Source organism: Cupressus sempervirens, chromosome 10, assembly GCF_028749045.1.
Source record: "Cupressus sempervirens isolate cs-2001-9-10 chromosome 10, ASM2874904v1, whole genome shotgun sequence".
Lineage (NCBI taxonomy): Eukaryota > Viridiplantae > Streptophyta > Pinopsida > Cupressales > Cupressaceae > Cupressus > Cupressus sempervirens.
The window spans coordinates 473,085,234-473,113,218 of record NC_143127.1 but is presented as its reverse complement, the minus strand read 5'-3'; the positions used below and the strand labels follow the sequence as shown (position 1 = coordinate 473,113,218).

General features: G+C 38.1%; 1 protein-coding gene across 2 annotated transcripts in view; it reads right to left on the bottom strand.

Annotated features, from left to right (window-relative positions):
- LOC149534744 (uncharacterized) overlaps nt 1-27,985 on the bottom strand; it is a 335,389-nt gene that overhangs the window by 181,824 nt on the left and 125,580 nt on the right. For both annotated transcript variants that reach the window (XM_089807850.1, XM_089807851.1), the window contains exons 9-10: nt 20,749-20,941; nt 19,428-19,695 (exon numbers count right to left, since the gene is read on the bottom strand). In XM_089807850.1, the coding sequence (XP_089663976.1) occupies nt 19,428-19,695; nt 20,749-20,941 (461 nt within the window). The remainder of the gene's footprint in view (nt 1-19,427; nt 19,696-20,748; nt 20,942-27,985) is intronic.

Sequence of the window (27,985 nt, the reverse complement as noted above, 5' to 3'; positions counted from 1 at the left end):
TGTGCATATGTCATCCTTTTCCTTCCGCTTATTCTTATTCTTGTTCAGCTGATTCGGCATTAGTCTTCATTCCTCCGCCTTTGTTCCAGGTCCATCGAGCAACGGCACCAAATGTTTACCGTACTAGGGTCAAGAAATTAATGCATATAGGCAATAGATAAGAATAGCGGAACTCTTTGTATTATTCGCATATGCCAAAGACATTACATAATGCTTATGATGATTACAATGATTACCCGAAGGGTGTATATATACATCCCAAGGAACCTTCCCAAAGGGGTCCATCGGCTACATAACAAGAACCTTCCCGAAAGGGCATATACCAACAACATACATCCTGACACACACCCTGTCAGCTACACAATATTTACCGACGACAACAAAATCTAACACTTTGCGAAAGTCAACAAAGCAACAGTAAACCTTCGTTGATCGTTGTCAAGCCTCCTTGATGATAGTCCACAGTGGAAGAGTATAGTTCATAGTCTAAAATCCATACAAATACTAGCCTACCTCCTAGCATAACAGTGTTGACGATCAAGCTCCCTAAATACAATAGTATTCAACATGGTGGCATAAAGTTTGGCAAAAGTATGTCTTTCATGATAGCATTGTAGTTCTCAGGGTCTAAAACTGACCCAATCTTATAAATCGAAGGGATGATGTACCACAACCAAGAGTCGAGAAAGCCAATACAAACAACTTTATTAAAGAGTACTACTAGAAAGGAGTCCAAAGCAGTGAAAACAAGCCTAAAGAGCTTTTGTTGGAACTCTTCCTCACCCGCAGTCCAGCTACTGTTCATGTATCTAACAACCCCTCTGAGGATGGAGAAGGTAAAAGAATTCATTATATCAATTGATTGATAAATCTTGGCCAATTAAATAGTGAATTATCCCAGAGAAATGCGAAACTCCATTGGAAAAGTTTCGTACTGTTACCTACATTTTGTAAAATGCAAGACAACAAAAAGGATAGACTTAAGAGTATCTAGTCAATAGTGTCATCCAATCAAATACAAGGATCATAAAGTCAGTAAAAATGAATATTATCAAATAAGATACAATATAAACATATTTGATGAAGGGTGCTCCCCTTAACACAACAACACCAAACAAAAACAGAGACACAACAACAATTTGAGAGAACAAACATGGGCTTCTCATTATTGCCACAAATGCGGAATTACAAAATTACAATATGTAAACCCACATGGGCGCCTTCCTTACAATAGTCTATAAGACAAAGATGCAACGATCACTAGGAACTACCTTAGATAACCTACAGGCCCTCCTTATATAGGCATTTTTCACCACCCGGGAAGATTGAGAGATCCTTGATGAATCTCTGCTGCAAATATGCTGTAGATTTATTTTGTTTTTTGTTTTTTCCTGTTTATTAATGTTTTCTTGTAGAACTAGACGGAAATGCAGAAGAGTTTGTTTGTTTTTGTGTTTTTGATGATTTTTCCACATAGAAATGAGAAGAAATAAATGGCAAGAAAAGAGTCTGAAAATAAATAACAATATGCAGTAAAGTCAGAGTTGATACAAATCGTACCAAGCAAATCTTTGAATTAAAGAGCCAAATAAAAGATCCAGTACATTTCCTCTAACAATGACGCCACAACTGGCTGATGAAAACGGGCTGATAAGATGCAAGATTCTGCTGCTGAGTAACCGATTTTTCTATGTATCCAAGTGCTGCAAATGACGGAGTATGGCTGCAAGAAATGGCAGTGTACTGCTGCTAGAATTCACCTCCCATACGCCAAAGAACATGCCCAGAAAAACAAACTGTAGGCCCAAGCTGAAGCGGCGTCTACCTTCCTCCTGAATACTGTTGAAACTACTGACAAACCAATACCCAATGTTGCTGACGGTTACGTCCCAGCAAGCAATTACCCTGGGGTTTGCGTCCCAGAATGCAAATCGCTCAAGCAGAGCAAATCTGAAAATAAGTGTTTGAAAAATATGCATAATTATGAGAAATGGCGCCCATCTCCTTATAACCCCTTGCAAAGCAATTCGAACCCTAAAGTGACCGCCAATTGGCATTGGCTATAAAAATGAATTAAATCTTATTTTAAAGTGACCATGTCACTAGAAAATGACCTTTTCCACCATAGTAATAAATCCGCTCACCGAATTGCCCTGAGACCAAAGAGGAAGATTTAGAGAATTTCAAGACCTTTCCAACGAGCTATCATAACATGGGATACGCATCCAGATGAGGCCAAAATTCCCTTATTACTCCAAAATGGCTATTAACTTAGCCTTATTTAAATATTAAACGCTAACTTAGGAAATATTATAAATATAACCCAAACAGCCACAAACTGCCCAACTGACATCACAAACCATAAAATCATCCTCTCACCTCTCTGTGACTGAAGTCGGAAATCAAGGATCCACTGGCAGTCTCATCCCTAAAATCTAGGGATGCTCCTAAAATTTAGGAAACAAGCCCTATCCCTCTAAAACTGAACCCAAAGGGTCATCTCATGGAAACCCAGCCCTGGGCATGATCATACCTCCTAAAAAGTAGGAATGAACCCCATAAATGTAGGAACTGTCTCCTAAAAACAAGGAACGTCACCCAACTGATCAATACCCACCAAAAAACCAAGTCCCCAACACTGAATAACCATACTGGGTCTCTATCCAACCCTGTCAGCCTACAAGACTCCATAATAAGCTAACTCACATGTCTCTGTTAGACTGAGCTAGAGTGGGGACATTGCAATCCTCCCCTCTCGGAGATGCTTGCCCACAAGCAACTGTAATGCAGGATGCTGTAAAATGCTCTCACCCTCCCAGGTGGCATCCTCTATGGGAAGATCTCTCCATCGAACCAAATACTCTCGAATCACCCGGCTTCTCAGCTACCGTTCCCTCACCTCAAGAATCTCATCAGGGACCAAAATCAATTTACCTTCCTCATTCATAAGAGGTAATTCGGGTGAAACTATAATATGCTGTCCAAGGGCCTTTTTCAAGCAAGATACATGAAATACATTATGAACTTTGCTGCCATGTGGTAACTCAACCTCATATGCAACCTCTCCCACTCGCCTAAGTATCCTGTATGGACCATAAAAACGTGGTTTGAGCTTCTCAGCTCCCCCCTTTTTTAGGGTGCTCTGCTAATATGGTTGTAAATGCAAAAAGACCATATCATCCACCTCAAATGCCCTCTCAATCCTGTGCCTGTCAGCGTACATCTTTTGCTGATTTTGGGCCTGCTGCAAATTCTCCCTAAGAGATCTCATGACATCCTGGTTCTCTTGTAACCAATCCTGAGCCAAGGGAACTCTACTGTCACCAAATGCCAAATCAATGAAAGATAATGCCTCATATACATAAAGAGCTTTGAAAGGCGTCATGCCAATGGACATATGATGCGTAGTATTATAACAATACTCGCCCAAATGCAGCCAACGCACCCATGCTTTTTGCTGCCCTGACACATAATTACGCAAATATCCCTCAACCCATTTGTTAACTATTTCTGTCTACTCATCCGTTTGAGGGTGGTAACTAGTACTAGGTGTTAACAAAGTACCAGCTAGTGTAAAAAGTTCCTACCAGAAGGAACTCATGAATCTGCTGTCCCTATCACTCACAATGGTCTTGGGAAGACCATGAAATCTAAACACCTCCCTGAAGAACAACTCAGCCACCTGGGATGCTGTAAAATCTAATGCAATGGGAAAGAAGTGGGCATACTTCGTTAGCCTATCCACAACAACATAGATGCAATCTTTCCCCTGAACCCGAGGAAGACCTGTAATGAAATCCATGGAGATCCCTGTCCACTTCTGTTTCAGTATAGGCAAGGGCTGCAATAATCCCGCTAGGTAAGTATGCTCCGACTTGTTCTGCTGACAAGTCATACACTCACGGACATGGTGTAAAACATCATCTTTGAGACCCTTCCAAGAGAATCTCTCACGTACCGTCCTGTAAGTCTTACCATATCCTGGGTGTCCGGCTGTAGGAATATCATGGAGAGCATGCAAAATTTGTTCCTTCAACTAAGAACCCGGAAGAAGGTAAACCCTGTCTTTATAGTAGATAATATCATCTACCACACTGTATCTGTCATCCACTATCAATCCCTCCATAATTTCACAAGCATGCTGATCTTTGGAGTATTCAACTAAAAGTTGAGCCTTCCAATCTGCTGAAATCTCGCTCAATGAACATAGGGCAGCCAATGAAGGTTTCCTAGAGAGTGCATCAGCCACAGTATTATTCTTCCCCTTTATGAATTCGATATCAAAGTCATAAGCCTGAATTTTGCTAACCCATTTTTGTTGTCGATCATTGAGCTCTGTTTGATTTAGGAAATACTTCAGACTGTTATGGTCTGTTCTCACCACAAATTTACTGCCAACAAGATACTGTCTGAACTTGGCTAACGCATGCATAGTAGCCAACATTTCCTTATCATAGGTAGAGTACAACTTTTCATTGTTTTGCAACTTCTTGCTCTCATAGGCAATGGGGTGTCTATTCTGCATCAACATCGCTCCTATACCCAAGCCCGACGCATCACACTCTAGGACAAATGGCTGCGAGAAATCAGGTAATGCCAAAACGGGGCAAGTACTAATAACCTCCTTGAGTCTATCAAAGACCCCCTATGCTTGTTCTGTCCATCTGAACGATCCTTTCTTTGTGAGATCTATCAAAGGTGCTGCCAGCTGTGAGAAACCCTTCACAAATCTTCTATAATAAGCACACAATCCAAGGAACCCTCGTAACTCAGTAATGTTCCGAGGGACAGGCCAATTCTGAATCGTCTGAATCTTCTCTTCATGCACCTTCACCCCCTCAGCACTGATCACATGACCCAAATATAACACCTCCCCCAATCCAAACACACATTTGGAAAGCTTAGCAAATAGAGACTGACTCTCCGTTATGCTAAGTACCTCCTTGGGTCCACCATCTGACGCTGCCCTCAAAATCACCTTCTGCCCGCCAGAAAGAAACTCTAACTGCATACGGTGGTGATCAATAATGTAACACCCAATACCCTGTAACCACTGCATGCCCAAAACCACATCATAATCTTCTATGGGAAGCACATAGAAGTCATCAATCAAAGTATAATCTCCCATCTGAATACTAAGCTGTGAAATCCGCTTGGTACAACCCAAAATGGCACCATCAGCCACCTTCACTCCAAAACCACCAAACTCCTCGTACTGTGAGCCACACCTCTCAACTAATTTTTGATGAATAAAGTTATGCGTAGCACCTATGTCTACCAAACTGGTGATCCGCTTACCCTTAAGTGTACCTTTCAACTAGAAGGCATGAAACTTAGGATAACTAGAGAGGGTAGCCATAGCTACTTTAGTTGATGCCACAGGCTCAGTGGTGTCTAACTCCAACTGTGTCAGAAAATGCTCAACATCCTCTGTATTATCCTCAATATCAGTATCAGGAACCTCCTCATCTCCTAACTCAGAAGTCACCTCAATCAAATGAACCTTTCCTTTACCCATGCAATGGTGTCTTGGTTCCCATGGTTCTTTGCAGGAAAAACACAACTTTTTCCTCCTCAATTCATTCCTCATCTCCTGATTCATCCAAGGAGTTTTAGATGAGGTCCCTCCTTTGCTCTGTGTCCTATTGGCCTTCTGTGCAGGCCGTGAATCTCTAAATGGTTTCTTATCTGCCTAATAGGAAGTGGGAACAGTATCCAATCTCAATGTCACATCAATAGCCTCCTTAAGAGTAGCTGGTTGGAAAGCACGTACCAATCCTTTTAGTCTATCCTACAAACCCTCAATGAACAACATCACACTACGTTTCTGGGGCATATCCGATACCATAATTGCAATATGCTGGAACTCATTAATATAGGCTTCTACATGACCAGTTTGTTTAAGGTGAGCCAACTCCTTGTAATAAAGTTCTGTATCCTTACGGTCAAATCGTGAAATGAGTCGCTCGGTGAACTCAGCATAGGAGTGAACTAAGGCGTGATCCTGGGTGACCAATCCATGGTGCCACCAATCATAGGCAATCCCCTCTAAATGCAACACAGCAAACTGAATAGCCTCACGCTCAGGCATGGGCCTTAATGAAAGGTATATGTCCAACTTGTGGACCCAAGCTCGTGCACTAGTGTCTCCTGAGCCATTATATGGGGCCAATGTAATCTTCCCAGTAGCTCTATTGAGGTCATAATTCTACTGCTGTTGTGGTAGTCTATTACCACAATCTCCCCTGAACCCGGTTGTATCTCTACACTGTGCACAATACTAGGGAAGAGGGAAGACGTCCCTAACCTCAGGAGGTAGAGCTCTCCACTCAGCTGTGGCCGTCAAAACTGACTCCTGAAACTCCACTTCTAGTGGTTCCACCTACGCTGGCCATTCACCTGGTATGAATTGGGGAAGCAATGGCCTATTCGTAGTAGGTGTACGATGGCGATGCCTCCTACTGGAATGAAGGGAGCTCCCAACTAAAGAATGGGACTGATGGCTGCGCTGACTACCAGCCACTAAAACTGATCTACTTTGCCTGCCTCTATGTCCACCCATCTCCAAACGCTCCAAGGTATCCTGTAACCTGTCTAGAGCCTGAGCGATCCTGGGCTAAGTAGTGAATAGGGTCTGCACCATCTCTCTTTCTTCTGCCTCTGTAGGCATGCCGTCGCCAGCAGCACCCTGTGCCTCACCCATAGCTGGTATCTGTGCATCTTTAGGGGCCTGTGCTTGCCACTGGTTTCTCCTGCGCTCGTAGAATCTGTGTATTTCTCCACCAGGATGCATAGATCTGTATTCAATCCACCAACTAGTGACTACCCAGATGCTGAAATGATTTATCAAAAACTTTTATCCAATACCCAAATGCCAAAATCTGTTGTGACAATTTCTCACAAACCCTACAGGCTGGCAGGATGTAAGCTCTGATACCACTGAAAGATCCCTGATGGATCTTTGCTGTAGATTTATTTTATTTTTTGTTTTTTCCTATTTATTAATGTTTTCTTGTAGAACTAGACGGAAATGCAGAAGAGTTTGTTTGTTTTTGTGTTTTTGATGATTTTTCCACATAGAAATGAGAAGTAACAAATGGCAAGAAAAGAGTCTGAAAATAAATAACAATATGCAGTAAAGTCAGAGTTGATACAAATCGTACCAGGTAGATCTCTGAATTAAAGAGCCAAATAAAAGATCCAGTACATTTCCTCTAACAATGACGCCACAACTGGCTGATGAAAACGGGTTGATAAGATGCATGATTCTGCTGCTGAGTAACCGATTTTTCTATGTATCCAAGTGCTGCAAATGACGGAGTACGGCTGCAAGTACGACTACAACAAATGGCAGTGTACAGCTGCTAGAATTCACCTCCCATACGCCAAAGGACATGCCCAACAAAACAAACTGTAGGCCCAAGCTGAAGTGGCATCTACCTTCCTCCTGAATACTATTGAAACTACTGACAAACCAATACCCAATGCTGTTGAGGGTTACGTCCCAGCCAGCAATTACCATAGGGTTTGCATCCCAGAATGCAAATCGCTCAAGCAGAGCAAATCTGAAAAGAAGTGTTTGAAAAATATGCATAATCATGAGAAATGGCGCCCATCTCCTTATGACCCCTTGCAAAGCAATTCGAACCCTAAAGTGACCCCCAATTGGCGTTGGCTATAAAAATGAATTAAATCTTATTTTAAAGTGACCATGTCACTAGAAAATGACCTTTTCCACCATAGTAATAAATCCGCTCACCGAATTGCCCTGAGACCAAAGAGGAAGATTTAGAGAATTTCAAGACCTTTCCAACGAGCTATCATAACATGGGATACGCATCCAGATGAGGCCAAAATTCCCTTATTACTCCAAAATGGCTATTAACTTAGCCTTATTTAAATATTAAACGCTAACTTAGGAAATATTATAAATATAACCCAAATAGCCACAAACTACCCAACTGACATCACAAGCCATAAAATCATCCACTCACCTCTCTGTGACTGAAGTCGGAAATCAAGGATCCACTGGCAGTCTCATCCCTAAAATCTAGGGATGCTCCTAAAATTTAGGAAACAAGCCCCATCCCTCTGAAACTGAACCCAAAGGGTCATCTCATGGAAACCCAGCCTTGGGCATGATCATACCTCCTAAAAAGTAGGAATGAACCCCATAAATGTAGGAACTGTCTCCTAAAAACAAGGAACGTCACCCAACTGATCAATACCCACCAGAAAACCAAGTCCCCAACACTGAATAACCATACTGGGTCTCTATCCAACCCTGTCAGCCTACAAGACCCCATAATAAGCTGACTCACATGTCTCTGTTAGACTGAGCTAGAGTGGGGACATGACAAAGATTCTAAAAACTAAGCTGTAACCCTTGGATCGACCAACCTCACATTATATTATTTTATTACATAGAATTGGCTCAAGACAAAATTGCAAATTACATTTTCGGATGGGTCCACTTCTGGAGAATATAACTAGCAAACCATTGACCCGATTTGTAGTGCCTCTCGTGTTTGCAGTTTGTACCTTGTTTATTTTGATCCGAGAGATATTTGATACTCATGTTATGTTACTTTTGAGATGACCTGAGGGTCGGATGTTATACTTTGATTTAAGTATCATAGGTACTATACTACTATGCTATGCAGTTGATCATATTTGCATGTTGATGCCATTTCGAGATGGCAGTATGTTTTATGATAATATCTAGTTATCTAGTATTTTGGACATATCTTTGATTTGGTTATACGTGGATTTATGCTATAGTGATTTACTTCATTCTTGTTTCATTATGCTTTGTGCGAACGTGAGTGATGTAAAAAGATTATTTCAGTATAATTGAATAAATGGTTAAATTAGTTATTTAATGCATTTATTGCTTCAGTTGTGTTATTATATGCAATTGCACTTGATCATGTGTTTTAGTGTGCAGGACTTAATTCCTGGCAGTGGCATGTGGAGTTAGTGATTCAACTATTCATATTTTACCAATGTCGTCCTTGTATGGTCGACGTATCTTATTTAAATGTTTAATTAAACCGTATAGTGATTTGTTAAATCCGAACTCATTTGCATTATGTGATTAGACCAGTGAGCGTGTTTGTGCATTTAGAGTTTTGCATTGTCGCAAAGTTGTTAAGGCTTTTTGTGATTTTGGTTTCAGGGTTTTTGGGAATTATTTAACTGATTTTTAATTTCTGGCAGTTTTGCCATAGATGAATTTCAATTACTTGGAATAGCCTATTTTCGTTTGGATCGATTCGACGTCTAGCTAGTCTAACTGGCTATTTACCCTAATCAATTATTCACTCGAAAAGTGAATAAGTATTAAAAGAGAAATTTAATTCCTCACTTCTCACTTCTGTAATTTGGAAAATTGAGAGCTTTCTCTGAAATCCTTTTGTGAAAGATCGCGTTTCTGTTTGTTGTGAGAGCTGTAGGGGTGGAATCTTCGCGAGGACGGTCTCGTTGGATCCTACTCGGGGAGACCTTGCTTTGTCATCATTTTCGGCCATATCTACAAATTATTTATTTTATCTAGCTATTTTTCGTTTTAACCCTTTTGGCTATTAGGTATGGCTTTCCCGTTTTCATGTTTCAGCTTCGTTTCTGGTTTTGTTTTTGGTAGTGGTTTATTTGGAGGCTGTGAGCTAGTGTTCTCCGTTTTTGCTTGCTAGTTCTACCTGGTTGGTCGGGTATGAATGTTTTCTCAGTTTTCGGGATGAGAGTTTGGGGTTTCACACCGTTATGCTAGCCGTTTTTGCATACGATGTCCGAACCTGATTTTTATTGGATTTTCGTAGATTTAGTGCCCAAGAACCAAATGGGTTTTATTTTCGAAGTTTCCAACTGTAGGGGTTTTTACCTTGTTTTGCATGCCACCTTGTTTTCTCGAGTTTTCTTGGCATTATGTTGGTCGTGGACCTGAATCATCCGTTTGGATGTCAGTCAAACCATTTATGTACTTTCATGTTGCATTGGGATGCGTGTCACATTCGTCCTCTCGAGCTTGCTTTTGGTTGTGTGATATTTTGCTTGTATTCTCATCTAGTCCTTATGTTATAATCTTCGTGATGGTGGTGCTCCACACACAAGTACGTGCGCATACATTGTCAGGTGACTTACAAGGCCCGATCTCCAGTTGGTACTTCGGTGGAGTTTTGATCATTTTAGGTTGGGTTGGGAAAATGCATGCCTACAGGCACTCATCATTAGATGAGCATGGGTAGAGTAGGGTAGCACATGAAGGGGCTTCTATCTCGCAGCCTAGTGACTATTTCCCGTGGGTTGGTAGAGCAAGTTTTAAGTGATAACTAAATAAAAAAATACTAGGTGGTAATAAATTTAAGATAAATAAAAAGTGGGATTGTGCGCCTTTCGTTGGAAAGTGCTGCTACCTGGATTGTGCACCTTTTGTTGGGAAGTGTTGCTGCCCTAGCTTGGGCTTTTTGATGCCAAGCCACTCTCCATGATGTCAGCCCCTACATAGTTGCCCATTGTGTCTAACCAGGACCTATTGTACTTGCATTGTCTCATGATCTCAGTTTCGGTCATCATTACTGTCGGGCGTGAGTGTTAGCCATGGATGTTTGTTTTATGTGTGTTTCTAGTTGGATAATTATCTCCATCAGTACGGCAGGAGTGGGCCTATGGGTTTCACGTGGTTGGGAGACGTAGCTACCTATACCACTATTGGGGACCGGTGTACAGAGATGGCCTATTATCCTAGTGCGATCGTTGTTGAATGTTTTCACTTGGTACTTCGGGTTCCAGAGTATGCTTTCTTGTGATTTATGTTTTCATTGGAATGCTTGTATATCATGTTTAGATGATGTTAGTATTGATGCATTTCCTTATTATGATGTTTAGCATATGATCTGATGATGTTATCTACTTAGTTGGAGTATCTAGTGCTCTTGGTTTAGCATGTTAGACTTCCTGTTCTTATGATGTTATTACGCTTTAGTAGTGATGTCCTTACAAGATAGCTCTGACTATCTAGTTGGCAGTTTGGGATGTTACGCGCAAAGGATGGCTAAGGCCTTCAAGGTCTCATGATGCTATTACGGTTGGGAGGAACCACATACTTAGCTTGTTATTTCAGTACATTGTGATGTTGCTTTCAGTTCTTTCCCTTTACTGCTATGTTAGATGGTTAGATGCAATTTCCATCTTGCCGTTATTGTTCGAGTGTCTATGCCTCGATTGTGGATCTGGTACTCCTCGGTGTGGAGGTTTTTCCTTCTTGTTTTATCCCTTTGTTTGTCCTTGGAGCATTTCTTCCTTTTCCTGGGCGACCATGTGTCAACACTGGACGATACTTTACAATATCGCATGCCCCATGGGAAAACTATTGTGCGATACTTTAAAGTATCGCACACCCATTGGAGAAAGGTCGTACAACACTTGCAGAGTGTCACACGGCTTCAGGAGAAGTGTCGCCCAGACCCTGAAAGTATTGCATGCCTTCTTTAGAAAGGTCATACGATACTGGAAAGTGTCGCACAGTGCTAGAATAAAGTATTGCCTGGGTCTTTGGAAAAACCTGTCTGGGCAGACAACGATCACTTTTAGGTTTGACCGGAAGTTTTCGGGAGGTGTTTTGTCTACCCTCTACAGTGTTCTTGAATACCTTGGAATTACATTTTGATTTCGGAATGTTTCAAATTTGAAATCGTCTGCATCCTTCTGTGGTTAGTCGGTTTGGTCAGTAGTGGCGTTTGGAGATCCGTTGGTGATTGGATGTTAGTTTAGTCTTCCATTGCGATCTTTTTGATCCTTGTATGTCACATGTCATGTGCATCCATACTTGTTTAAAAATATATATATTATCTTGGCTTATATTTATCCTTGTTCCAAGGATCTCTGGGCGGGGCATTACACCATGGGCTATTATAACCCCATCCTGGAATCCTCGAATAAAGTCCTACAGCATCCATCAGTTGAGGTTTGACCTCATTTTGGATTTATTTAGGCTTTCATTATTGGAACTAAATTTTGGATAGCCAAAATACATACTGAAAATCTGCATTAACTGCACTAATACATATGATATGACCATGAAACTCATCTAGCAGGCTGATATTTCTAAGATGAACATCCATGTGAGATTAGAACATTCTGAGCACATAATACCAACTTACTAAAATTAGCAAGCTCCCACAAATAGCAACTCTACATAGGAATAGCCCTTATTGAAAACATAAGACTCAAAAACTGGAAAAAGAAATATTTTTGTGTGATGCAAGATTGCCCTTACACCCAAGATGCTCCTGCATCAGACACCCGAGGTAATTTGAGAAGTGACCCTGTCATGTCTCAAGTAGTCAGAGGAAAACCAAGATGGTCAACCTCCTCCCTTGCTAGCCATGATGAATCCTCTAATGGCCTCCCTTTCCACTAGCCTCCTTATTCCTTATGCTCCTTCCAACACGACTGTCTAGTATCTCCTCAATCTCCTTTGTAGCTGAAGTAGTTGTTGGAATACTCCACTACGCTTCTACAACTTCATCTCCATAACCTCCATAATATTCTGTCAAATCTGAAATGTTAAATACTCATGAAATATTCAATTTAGCAACCAACTCTACTTCATAGGCATTTCCAAAATCATGCCTCTTTAGTATTTTGCATGGCCCAAACTTCTTTATTTTCAACTTGTTATACGTACCAGCTGGAAATCTCTCCTTCCTCAAATGAACCGCGACTTCATCTCTAATTTGACATCCCTTATGCCTCCTTTTCACATATGCCTTAGCCTTATACTGTGTATTCATCCTTGTAATGTCCTTGCTCGCCTCCTCATGAATGTTCTTCTAATCTTCAGCAAAGCCTTCTACTTCAGCACTACTTATCTCTCCTTTATCCAATGGCCTCAATTCAAAAGTATTTCTAGGACTGCTTCCATATACAATCTGGAATAGTGATTATAATCCTATTGACAGAATTATTGTATACAAATTTTGCCTGTGGTAAAATCAGATCTCATCCTTTTAGCTTATCTCCAACCAAACATCTCAACAAATTCCCCAAACTCCGATTCACAACTTTTGTTTGTCATTAGTCTGTGGGTGACGTGATGAACTGAACTTCAAATCTGTTTTCAACTTCTTCCACAATTTTCACCCAAAATACCCAACAAACTTGGTATCCCGATCAGAAACTATACTCTTTGTCAAACCATGTAGTCTCACCAATTCTCTGAAAAACAACTATGACACATGAACATCATCACTAGTCTTCTTGCACGGAATGAAATGTGTCATCTATGAAAACCGGTCAACCACCACAAATACACAATCATGCCCTCGCCGTGTCCTTCATAAACCAAGAATGAAATCCATGCTAGCATCTTCCCATGGCTTCTTAGGTAAAGGTAATGGCTAATACAACCTTATATTTCGCTTCACTCCTTTAGCCATCTAATATACTCTGCAACTCTGTACAAACTTCTTGACATCTTGCTACAATTGTTTTGCCAGTAATAATTCTCAGCAACCAAAGCAATGGTTTTATCTCTACCAAAGTGTCGAGCCAATCCTCCACTATGCTTCTCCTTGATTGGATTCTCTCTCATAGAACTTCTTTGAATGCACAATTAACTTCCTCTGAACAGCATACCATCTTGGATTATGAAATCCAACCACTTTATCTCGTAAGTGTAATAGGTTCGTACAAGCTTTCCAAGCCTCACCGAAATTGAGATCCTTCACATACAAATTCTTGACTTCCTTGAACCCAATCACCTCAATCTGCATCTATGTCAGCAAAAATTGTCTTCTACTAAGAGCATCTACAACTCTGTTCGACTTCTCACTCCTGTGTTTCACAGAAAATGTATAACTCTACAAAAACTCAACCCATTACAAATGCCTTTGGTTCAATTTTCCTTGACTATTCAAATATTGCAAAACTTGATAATCAATATGCAAAACAAACTCTTTATGAAGAAGATAGTGTCTCCACTCCTACAATGCTTGAACTAAAGCATACAATTTCTAATCATACACAGAATACTTTCTTTTGGCATTATTCAACTTCTCACTGAAATAAGCAATAGGCCTACCTTCTTGGCTCAAAACAACTCCTACTGCAATACCACTAGCATCACAATCTATTTGAAACACATTGTTAAAATTTAGAAGTGCTAAAACAAGTTGCTCCGTAACTTTATGTTTGAACGCATTAAAACTCTTATCTACTCCTATAGTCCACTTAAATTCTTTCCTATCCCCTCTCATTGTTTTAATCAAGGGTCGACAAATACTACTAAAACCTCTGATAAACCTTCTGTAAAAACTAGTCAGTCCATGAAGAGATCTTACCTCAATCGCACTCCTTGGAGTAGGCCATTCAAGGATAGCCTTCACTTTTTTAGGGTTCATTTTTAGACCTTCCATTGAAGCTAGAATATTAGGTATGCCAACTCCTTCACAAAACTACACTTCTTCAAAATCATCAACAACTTTTCTTCCCTTAACTTATCAAACACCTTATGAATGTGCATCAAATGCTCCTCCAATGTCTTACTAAAGATCAAAATATCATCTAGGTAAACAATGACAAACTTATCCAAAAACTTCTTCAGTGCCTCATTCATGAGCCACCTGAAAGTGCTGTGTATTGGTTAGCCCAAAGGGCATGACTAACCACTTGTACAACCCTTCCCTTCTCTTGAAGGAAATCTTCCACTCATCTCCTCCTCTAATGTGAATTTGATGGTAGCCACTCTTCACATCTATGTTTGTGAAATACACAGCTCCACTCAAATAGTCCATACTATCATCCATCTGTAGCAATGGAAATTTGTACTAGATTGTGATCTTGTTGATAGCTCAAGAATCTGTACACATCCACTTCTCCATTCGTCTTTGTTGCTAATACTGTTGGTATAGCACATGAACTCAGAATCTCACATGTCAACCCCTTCTGCAACAACTCATGCACTTATACGTTCAACTCTTCACTTTCTATTGGTGTCTTTCTATGCGTTGCCTTGTTTGGCACACTGACTCTTGGAATCAAGTCCATCTAGTGACTAATCTTCCTTACCAATAGCAATCCATCAGGCACATTATCAGACACAATATCTGAAAATTCTTCCAATAGATCTCCAACTTCTGTAAGTACCTCTTCTACTTCTTTACCATCTTTTGGAATTACAACAAAACACATATGCTCACACCTCATACCCTCCATGAACTACTTTCCATCAATAAAACATATTCTGGCAGCACTACATACCTTTTCTTCTTTGTCCTTCAATGGCTTCAACTTATGTTTCACTCCATCCTTTGTCAGAGTGTACACATTTGCATGCCCATCATGTACAACATGCTTATCAAATTGCCATGGCCTACCCAGCAACATATATGACATATGTCCATAGGTATGATATCAAACAGCACCTCATCCTAGTAGCTTCCAATCTTGGACTTTGCTAAGCACTGCTCATTGACCATGACCTTGTAGGCGTCCTACACTCAGGCAATACGGTATGGATGCGGGTGTTTCTGCCTCTTGAGATTTAACTTCATGACCATCTTTTATGACAACAGATTGTTATTCCTTCCACCATCAACAATCACATCGCAACACGTATCTTCACATTTGCACCTTGTGCGAAACAAGCTCCTCCTTTGATTAGGTTCATTCTCACCACTCAACAGGACTCTTTGGTTAACTAGGACTTCTCATTCAGCATCTTCAGAATGTGAGGATTCGGCATCTTCATTAGTATGCGCAACTCTAGACTGGCTTTCGGTTCTCCAATCTATCCTTCCTTAGCGTTGGGGACATTCAAATTCCCTATGCCCTTCTTCTCCACAGTGAAAATAGATTCCACGAAAACCACCTCTACTAGATACTTGCCCTCTTCCTCTTCCTCGCTAATTTTCATAATTCTAATCATGGAAATCATTGTTTCCCTCTGATTCAGATTGCTACTGCTAGCCTCATCCTTCCTCTAGTCATCATTTTCGCCTCCATAAGACCATCCGCCAGAGCATCTACCACAACCTCTACCACTATTCTTGTTATCGAACTTTTCAATCAGCTTTTCCTCAACTCTTAAGGTAAATTGGTACGTCTCCTCAAAACTGGTCATTCAAACCAAACTCAATTCCTCCTAAATGCTTGGCCTCAACCCATTAAGATAATTGGCGACTTTCTCCTTGCCAGCTTCTGCATAGTCGATTCTAATGAGAACTCAGTAGAACACTTTTGTATACTCTTAAACAAATCTTCCAGTTTTCTTCAACCCTTGCATATTCTTTAGTAGATCAAGCTCATAATCCACGGGAATGAATTGTTGCTTCAATTTATCTATCATTCAATCCCATCTGGTGATTTCATCTTTCCCTCTTCTATTTTGCCCCATTTGAATCTCCTACCACCAAATCTTCACGTGACCCTTCAGTTTGGCCTTCGCAAACTTGACCCTATCAAGATCCTCAATATCTTCATACTCAAAATATTCTTCTAATTCATTGATCCAATCGATCAATTCCTCCGAGTTAAGATTTCCCAAAAAAGTGGGAACCTCAAATTCAGGTCTTTTTCCAAGGTCGGAAATGGCCCTAAAAAGCTTTTCTTCTTCTAGGTTCAAAACTTCCTCTTCTTCCTATTCTATGTGTCCACTTTCATCCTCACTCTCATCTCTTACGAAAAGATTCATCGCTCTACGCATTTGTCCTTGCAATGCTTGCATTTGCCTCTAAAGGACTCTAACCTCATCTAACACCTTTGTCACCACGCTCTCTTCGTGGAGGCATTTTTGCACTTCCCTTGAAACCCCGTGCAAGCTACCTCACAATTGGCAATCTATCTACATGGTCAACCCAAACCACAGTCCTGGTGCAAACTACCTCATAGTCAGTGATCTATTTACATACTCGGGAACTCCTGCTCTGATACCACTTGATGAAGGGTGCTCCCCTTAATACCACTACACACAACAAAAACAGAGACACAACAACAATTTGAGAGAACAAATATGGGCTTCTTATATCGCCTCAAATGTGGAATTAAAGAATTGCAATATGGAAACCCACATGGGCGCCTTCCTTACAATAGTCTATAAGATAGAGCTACAACTATCACCCAAAACTATCCTAGATAACCTACGGGGCCTCCTTATATAGGCATTTTTCACCACCGAGAAGATTCTAGACACTAAGCCCTAACCCTTGAGGCTGACTAACTTCATATTATATTATTTTATTACACTTTATTACATAGAATCAACTTCAGACAAAATTACAAATTACATTTTTGGATAGGTCCACTTCTAGAAACCACAACTAGCAAACTATTGAGCCGATGGACTATTATCACCCCATTCTGGAATCCCCGGCTAAAGTTTTACAGCAGTTGATTGTGCAATCGTTCATCAATTGAGGTTTGACCTCATTTTGGAGTCATTTAGGCCTTCATCGCTCAACCTAGAGTTTGGATAGGGAAAATTCATATCAAAATTTGCAATGATTGCACAACTACATATGATATGACCATGAAACTCATCTAGTAGGCTGATATGTCTAAGATGAACCTTCACATGAGATTAGAACAATCTGAGCACATAATACCAACTTACTAAAATTAGCAAGCGCCCACAAATAGCAACTCTCAACAGGAATAGCCCTTATTGAAAACGCAAAATTGGAAAGTTGGAAAAAGAAATATTTTTGGGTGATGCAAGATTGCCCTTTTTTGGGTGATGCAAGGTTGCCCTTGCACCCAGGATGCTCTACATCAATATGGGGGGGTTTGAACACCATCATATAAACACATAGGAGATCCCATCAATCATTGCACAAGTAATCTATATAACCAACCAATGTAAATGATTAATATTCCAATGGAAGAATAGATACATATAGAGTCAGCATAACAACCAATATAATTCATAGAAAACATAAAAGCACCAGATCGGAATGCCTAATGAGAAGTTGTGTGCAATATGCAATCTATATATAGTCTACAAATAAAGATATACAATCATTGCAATGTTACTATTCATGAAGAGACAATTCTATAAACCAATCAGAACTTAATAAATTGACAGTGTTACACGAGGACTTGCACCCCCTTCCCAAACCTTGGAGTACCCTTCCCCAAGACGTCCCCACACCGCGTACTCACGTACCCAAACCCCACCTCCACCATTCTGCAACCATGCTGCCGCGAGTATTGTGACTTGGATTTCTATTTGACTTTTGTTTTTTGAATGTTACTATTGGGTATGTAATATGTTACTATGTTGAACGTTCAATGGTTCTAGTTCATGTTGCAATTGGGCTATGTTCAAGTATTTTAATTTGGTATGTTCTACTGAAACATCATTTCATAACAAGCATTTCAAGTTCTATATGTATACTATACAACACTCCTCCCTGCCCCGTCCTCTCCTTGCCATCGTCCCCTGGCTGTCCCCCCGTCATCCCGAAAATGAGACCCATTTTTCCCCCATCCCGGAAACTCACTCTGACATCCCATCGTCCCAACATACCCCAAATTTCCACAAAGCCAGCATCAAGCATAGAACAAGATCATCAAAGATGGGAACGTCATCATTTGAGTCAACAATAATACAAGAAAACAGTGGAATCATTGAGATGCATTGCATGGTTCTTGTTATTTCTTAGAAGGAATAGTTGGTTAAAAATGAGCAGATCACAACTACTACAGCAGATAAATCTGACAAATTATATGAAAGAAATCATAAATCCGAAACAGTGATTTTTTTTACACTTGAACAATAAACTTCATTTCTGTATTGCTTGATATTCAAGTGGACTAGAATCCATAAGCAAATTGGAAATGCGCCATAGACCGCAGATCATTTTTTCCAAGAGTCATAGTTACTCATACTTTATCAACATCGGTATGATAAATTCCATATTCTTACATATTGAAGGATATCTAGACCTATATAAACTCCAAACAACAATTTGATAAGGTTTTCTAAGGTATAGGGACACAAGGTCAATCATTTTTAACCCAATATCATCATTTCATTATTCATTGCAATATTTGCTAAGAAGTTTTTAGTTACCAATAGCATATTGCTACTATCTAAACTCTATAAGGTATAAGATACAATAGAGAGAAGTCTCTGCAATTGAAATTATAAGAAAATAGTCTCGAATTTCCTAAAGGATCTAGCAAGTGACATCACACTCGGAAACATATACCATCATGTGAAGTATTTGATGATAGGAATAAGAGAAAACGTGATAATTTGGGCAAATATATCAGTAGAAATTAGCAGGGACATTACATGACATAAAATAGAATTTTTCCAGATACAGGCATTGTATGGCACAAATTAAAGTTTATTTGTAAGCTTCAAAGATAGAAGAAAACAAAATAGTAGCATTAAATAAATAACACAAAAATGTAGCTTAGCTTACCATGATACGCTTGAGAATGAATGTTTCATCATTTTTTAAACTAAAATGATTGTAACTGGAATGATCATCTGATGAAAACTTTGTTGAGTAGTTATGTTCATTATTAGACCAGTTGCTCATATTACTAATTGAGGAATTTATTCCTTCCCAAACTTGTCTTTCATGCATCCATGTACTGGATCTTTCTTGGTTGTGGGTGCAATTCTTATGAACTGCCAACCAAACTTCTCCAAATGATCCACGACCAAATCTTCTTTTTAAAAAATACCTGTTTATCCAATAATTGGTTAGTATATTACACGCCAAACACATAAGTTACGGCTGAATAAAAACTAGAATGAATCAATAGTTAAAAATATACTAAATACAGTTATAAGGTTTGCATAGAAATAATTGAAAATGTCTGCAATTGAGTTAGAAAAATCTTTTAGTTCAAGCCATATCCAAAAACACTTGATGAGAATTACTATGACACACAATCATTTTCCAAATCCTAAAAGTTGTAGTAACATAGACAATAGAACCAGTAATTAAATTATGTCCTTGGCCTACATAGAAAATATAATTAAAATCATATTAAAATCATTCTGGCCTAGGCCTTCTTATAAACAAAATGGTCTGCAACTAAAATAAAGGTTCATAATGGTTCATATTAGTACATTCTAAAAGCATAACAAGTACCATTGTTCTAGAGACAACCAATCTCCTATGGAAGTCATTTTCATAACTGGAATAACTTTGAAAGTTCCACCTCACCTTCTTGCCAACACATATTGTAGTATTTTCCCTTGTACATTAACAATGCTTAGAGAACCAACTTCAATAGAGCCACTCCTAGGGAAAAGTTATTTTAGGCTGTACTGAATCAAACCTCTAGTGGAGACTAAAAATTTAAAAATACATACTTTCAATTATATGCATTTTTTCCCCAAATTGACCCAGTTTTGACTAGATTATTTGATACCCTAAGGCAGAAGAGTTGGAACAACATGCAAGAGGTCACATGTACATATAAAAGTGCAGTGTTCATATTTATTTTGCATTTTTTGTAACTATTAAATAATCTCTCACTGAAAATATACCTCCTATAAAAATCCTTTGTTGAAGATTTGAGCTATAATTAAATCAATTTAACAAACCCCGTCAACTATACAAATACTTTGTATTGTGTTTAACATTTAATTTATGTCTAACTAAATTTCATTTTGTCAATCCCATTAACCTTATACTATCATTAGTAAATTAATACTACATTATTCTTTAACAAATGGACCAATATATATTTTCTTAATTTCAATGGAGGATTATTATTTATATGAACCTGAGGTTAGGACCATCATCAATGGATCCCTTTGTAGAGTTTGATTGATGGATGTCAAAAGGAATTGATCTTATCAGTCCAAAAAAGCTCGCAAAACCTTCTGGGTTCATACATCTTTTATTCCCTTCTTCTGAAACCAGCTGTAAATTTAAGCATAGTTCATGATCATGGTACAAGTCCAATTGCCCTTGCCCTGCAAAACCAGTAATAATATTCAATGTTCATTAAATCAAGGTGTAGATATCTGACAAAGAAATAAATTTGCTGGTAAATTAAACAATTTCATTGAATAGAAATAATATAAGCAGCCTTTTTTAAGTCACTGAAGCTAAATTTTGAAGAAGATAAAACAATCTGGTGTAGTAAGCATATACAATTAAAGGTTGTAATTTGAAAGGGTGCCCCTTGTCAGCTGTACACATTTTATGCTATAATTGATGAACCGTAGAATTTACAAGATGATTGTAAGAAAACTAATATTTTATGATAAATCATAGAGGAAAAATAATAGTAATGACCAGTCAAGATGTGAAAAGACAACAAATGGAAATGTATAAAATATATTTCTGGATAAACAGCCCGTAATCAATGCAATGGAGACCTCAAACTGGTTATTTTATTATGGTGTGAATGTATTTGTAGAATCCAGATAAACAATGGACATTTAATGAGATGTGCCTACAAAAATATTATCAACAAGACCTACAATTTAAGGAGTTTCCCATTTGTTGGGAAAACAGTCATAACAGAAAAAGCTGATACTATATCATGATTCTATTACCTTTTTCGAACATTATCAAGAAGAGCATCTCCAAATGTTCTTGGTGGTTCATAATTTCATCAACCTTGAACAACCATAAAGGTTTTTCCTAGATCACTTATTTTGTCACTAATAGATTTTCAAGCAATTTCTTGTTTTGTGCTTGAATATCTATGCGGCATTAATTTTCAAAACCTGACCTCCGAGCAATTGCTTTCATGAGTTTGAATACATTAATTGATGTCTGCACAGATTTCTGGTGTATGTATTATTATTCTAGCATTGGCTCCAAGTTGTAACAATACATTCTTCGTCTGCATTTAATCATTGTTCCTATTTGCTGTTTAATTATCAGTTTCGAATTAAGAAGTTTTCAATAGTTCAATTGTTTAATATTGTTATTATTATTCTATAGTATTCAACTTTTCATAACACAAGAAAATAGAATAAGAAATTTGCATGTTTTATAAAAAATACCTAAAAGGGTCATTATAGGTGTAACAAAGCTGGTATCTTAGATATTACCAAAGAGAGAATTTGAATCAAAAGAAGTGGACCAGTCAGTCATGAAGGACATGGAAAACAGAATATTGTAATAACCCTGAATAGATTATAACTTTAACAACTCCAATTCTTAACAAATTCAAGAGTTTGGCAATTTGTCAAACACTTGGTAAGCATTCTCCAATTTGCCAGTACTACTGAATATATATGTAAATTCCTCTAGGCTGAACTAATCAATGATTTATGTATTTCCAGTAAAAATCCACCAGATAAGTTATGATTCTACAGATGATGAACCAAGAACAATTTACCATTCACTTTCTATGCTCAGTAAAACTCTGCAGATTTCAATGAATAGTGACAACTAATGATAACTTGGAATGCTAATACCATAATCAATTTCAAATTATAATGAGGAACCTGTAGTTTTCGCAGTCCAAACCTGCAGTGAAACTGAAAATACCAAAACCTCAACAGCAGTAATGCCAAATCTGGAAATGCAGTGCCAAATTTCACAGTGACAATCACCTTCTTTGCAGCGTACAGGTGATCAATAACAAGCCCTAGTAACACCAAAAGGAATGGCAATTTCCAATGCCCAGCAGCAGATGTAATACATAGTAGTTATTTCTACCAATTTCTCACAACTCAACATCTTCTTGGCAACAACATATACAGAAAGAAGACTCAGATTTTCAGACTTGAACAAGTCTCAGAATCTAATCGACAATACTTCAGCTGTGGATTAAATGCACACCCAAAATCAAACCCTTATACTTCAGCAAGGGCACAAATTTAGAAAAGCCACAAAGGCAACAAAAACAAATAAATATTCAAGTGCGTTTTTTCCAATGAAATAAGCTCATATTTATTATGCTTTGTTGATAAAAGTTTCCAAAAGAGCTCAACTTTAGAAACTCAGAAAGTTTCTTGAATGAACTCAGCTCTTGAAACCAAAGTAACGAGACTCGGACCTGGCTCTGACTCAGCAAGGGCAATTCAACTCGTGACCCAACTCGGACTCGGTCATGACTCGGCAGTGACTTGGCAAGTCAAAGTATATTAATAGAAATACCTTAGAGAAATATAAAATATTTGATGACTTGGCGAGTCAGGGTCACAGGTCATTTTGACCCGGCAAGGGTAACTCGGCTCGCCAACCCGGGTGACTCACATGACTAGCAACGAGTCTCATTACTATGATTGAAACTTTCCAACACAACATCACTTTAAATATTTAATACATAACTTAGGCATATAATAAATGGCCCCGTCCAATAATGACAACCCTCAACTTAAGTGAAATTATAAAGTTAATAACTTTATAATAATCAATTTAATGATTTAACAATAATTTGGACACAAAAAATATAATAACTCACAAAATACTCATCATTTAAATACATCGTCTGAAATAGGAGTCACGCCTATTATTTCTCCATGTGAGAAAATGCACTTTCCAAAAAAAGAAAGGGTTCATCTCAATTAACACCCGACTTACGACAAATAGTAAGTACACAAACCTAAGCCCCAATGAAGTCCAATCTGAGCCATACGAAGACCAACCTGTAGCTTACTGAATTGTGGAGAAGAACCCTCCCAAGCCAAGCTACTGCCTCAGAAGACCCTCTATTCACAATAATTAGCCTACGAGGATCACAATACTAGGCTAATCCCTGAAACTTGGACACTAACAAAAATGGGGACATAACAAATATCTATAGATGAAATAATTTCTTTACATGAAACCATCAATCAAGATCAAAGAGAATTGGCAAAGGAAATCCAAACGTCAATGAAAGAGTCCATGGTAATGGTTTATTTTTACCCCACTCAAAATAGTCGCAACTACCTTTCAAAAAGCAGAGTTTAATATATTGCAAGCAGTTTTGGAGGTAGTAGACTTTTGGAGGTAGTAGACTCAGAAAAAGAACCTTTCATGTCTATTCAGCTCCAAGACTTTTCAGAGAAAGGTTGTTATCTGTAAAATTTATTTATTTATTGTTTTCTTGGATACAATGGGCTTGGTTTATTTTGAAATACAAAAAACTCCGGTTTAGTTGATTCATTGTGTTAGACTTAAGTCTTACATGAAAGGAGAAGAAACCTAGTTTCTTCATTTCTTATTATAGGCCCAGCATGGTGGCAAAAGCTTTCTCAAGCCTCCAATATAAGGCTACTTGGAGATTTATATTGTTTCTAACCTGTTCAGCTCGTAGGACAAAGCATGCAATGTTGGTTTTGATGTTCTTACTATCATCAACGCCATGAATGACATGCCACAGAGCAGTTTGGAATGTGAGACAATACCAGTGATGATCAGAAGAAACTTAGAAATGTTTGATGGGATCTTGAATATGTAATGATCCATTATTGGGACCATTCTTGACTTGTTCTTAAATTCCCAATTAGGGTTTGAACTATACTTGTTGATGGCAACTTGTAATGTTTCATACTAGAACACCAATCCCCAATAATTATTATATAACATGCAACAACTAATACCACATATGCCACTACTAAGCATTGACATGCAACCACTGAAATTAAAATGCAAGTGCTAATCACTAACAAGTGACCCTCAAACTTGACATGCAAACATCTAGGTAGTCTCAAAACTAACATCCAAGTGGAATTCTCTAACATGCAACATGAAGTCTCTGCCATGCAACTGAATATTTGTAATGAACCCAGCAGGATGGCAAGAAACCACTCTAATACCACACTAAGAACCCACACTAGGATATTGTCTCAAACCATATTTGGGTTTTCAATTTTGGATTCAAGAGGCAAGTGAAAATCTCTAACATGCAACTAAATAATTCTGACTAACCCAACAAGATGCTAGAAAATCACTCTAATACCATTGTAAAAACCCAAACTAGGGTATTGTCTCAAATCTGATTTGGGTTATCAATTTTGGATGTTTGACATTTTGTCAAACACTTTGCACGAAAGCTCTGATACCACAATAAGTGCCCCAAGTTCTCCACATACATTTATACAAATCTTGCATGATATCGCAAATTATAATAGGAAACACATAAATCAATAGTTCTGATTCATCACCATTCAATGAGTCTGAAAATCCCAATTTTTACTTCCCACGTGTACAATCACTTTTTCAAAAAACAAAAGACAACCCAGATCATAGAAAGTGATTACATATCTAGCTCCAACATACCAATTTCAGATTTTCATTTTCCCTACTCTGATATAAAAAAAAGCATAATGGGTTCAAAAGGGAACTTAGAAATGATTACTCCACCTCAAAATCCATGCCAAGCTGAAAAATGCAATCATCTTTATTGAATTCACTAAACATTCTAAATCTAATCCAAATTGGCACAAATATGACTCCATAATGATGCCATGACTAGCATGCAAAACTCAATGGATCTTTTACCATTTTAAATTGTTGTAAACACTAAAGAATTAATGCCCTCCAATGTTGAAGAAGTGCAAAAACCCTTGTCTCAAACACAATTACCAAATCTTGAGAAACAAGTCAAAAGCAATCATAACATAATGAATGCACGAGGTTCAATTAAAGAGGCTTCTCAATTAAGTCACATTAATGACTTATTAAATTCCTATATTTGACTTTATCATATCACTTTATAACCTTCTTGGTTTAGGCAATTAATGTAATTAATTAACAATGCACTTTAACGATGTCCCATGGCCACCATTGTAATGTCCCCTCTTTAGTTCGACATGGCGTTAATCGTGGATGTGCCTATTCCAGACTCTCATAGGCAGATGGGGTTGATGAGAGAGTCATTTTTGGCGTTATTTGGTGATTAGATGGCTCATTATGCTCTTGGAGATATTATTTTATTTATATTTTATCATCACTTCTTATACGGGGCCTACATGTTATAATTCTAAATTGAGTTGCACTTTTATTTTACAAAGTTATTTATTATGAAAAAAAAGTGCATTATAATGGGATTTTATAATGGATGTTTCTAGAAGTTCTTAGTAACTTCTTAGAAAAGGATGTTTCTAGAAGTTCCTAGTAACTTCTTAGGAAAGTAGATAAATAGAGGGCTTGGCCTCCCATTTGGACACACGGGATTTGGTAACTCAACTACATCTTCTATGAGCATTTGTGGAGCTTGATAGTCTGCAAATATTCAGCATAATCCTTGAGAACGATACCTCTCAAGAGATTGCATAACTGAGGAAGTGAAAGACCTTCTGAAGGGTTGCACATTGGAAGTGGTACTCAACCATTTCATGTTGATCATCATTGGTATATCCAATTTGGACAGAGATTTGATTGTGGGTTTGAGAGTTTTGGTTGCAAGCAAACTTGTACTTTATTGATACATCAAGAGGATCAGTTTTTGGATATAAATCAGGACATTTCTGAGGCATTTTTGACAGGTCCTGTTATGCAACAGCGGCATACATTTTTGCTCATAACTCCCAACCGGCTAGGAGTCTGATTTTTTTCATTTTGGGAGGTCATTCTACCATCCTAGGCGCCTCCATTCCTGCCATTTTCGGCAGCCTAAACACCAGCATTAATTTTTGCTAAGGGTCGTACAGAATGCACAGGTACAGCTGTACCTGCTGGCCGTACAGGGTCTGATCTGTCATGTCCCCATTTTAGAGGCAATTTGATTTAATTAATTTAATTAATTAGGTTGTCCAAAATAATGAATATTTTATGAGGATGACTAATTAATTATTTTTATTAAATAAATAAGTGGTATTAAGTTAATTATTTATAAAGTTATCAAATAAATAAATATTAAAAGGTAACTTTATATTTAATTAATTTAATAAAGTGACTTCAATTATAAAATATTTTATAAAGTCACTTAATAGATAAAATAAAATAATGTTCTAGAAGTTTCTAGGGAATGTGGAGAAAAAAGAATAAATAGGCACCCCGGGCTTCATTATGATCATCCAATTGCTTATTTCTCTCTTGACATCAAATTGTGATTCAGTCACATAGTCTATTGTGGAGCCAAGTGGTTTCAGATAGTCAATTGATCTTTGGGAATGAAAACTCCCTTGGATTTGCATAACTGAAAAAGTGAAATATCTTCTGAAGGGTTGCACATTTGGAGGTGATACTTTAGTCACTTTAGCTAGGGCATCATTGGGCCTGAGGCCATTTTCAGCATTTCCGCATTTCAGGAGGTTTTTTTTAGCAAGGCCGAACTTATTGGAGGTCATTTCTAGCAGGTCCGCAAGCTGAAAAAGCAGTCCGAAAAAAGCAGGCCGAAAAAGCAAAACCGAAAAAAAAAAGCAGTCCGAGAAAAGCAAACCGAAAAAGCAAAACCGAAAAAAAAAGCAGGCCGAAAAGGCAGTTCGAAAAAGCAGCTCCGAAAAAAGCAATCCGAAAAAGCAGTTCGAAAAAGTAAAACGGAAAAAGCAAATCCGGAAAAAGCAAGTGGAAAAAGCAGATCGGAAAAAAGCAAGCAAAATGGGCAGCATTGAAGGAAAATATTACAGTTATCCACAATCAGGTTCTTCACTTCTCATTTGGCATATTTTCTGAGAAATGTAGGTTTTCAGCTGAGTACAAAATATAGCTTCAGCACTTCATTATTTCACCTTGTACTTGTCTTTGTTTGCCATTTGGCATTATTGGTATCAAAGGAAGGCTAGGATTTTGCAATTGAAAGAGCGTTGTAATTTTTAGACTATCTATATTGCAACCCTAGAGTTGATGATTAGCTTATTAGTTTGCATTCCAATTGTTTGACAAAATATCAATTGGCTGTAAGTTCTCTTTTTGGCATAAATAATGTTATAATTTTGCATACTAAGTGTTTATATTAATGACACTTGGTTATAAGTGCATTAATGCCATCCTACATTGCATCCAAAGTATTTGTCATAATTACTAGTTGTTGTAGCTGCATTTTGCAAGTAGTTTAAGTCACATATATGCATTGAATATTGCCAAAATTAGTTGCACATTCATATTAGGTCATTGTTTAGACAATC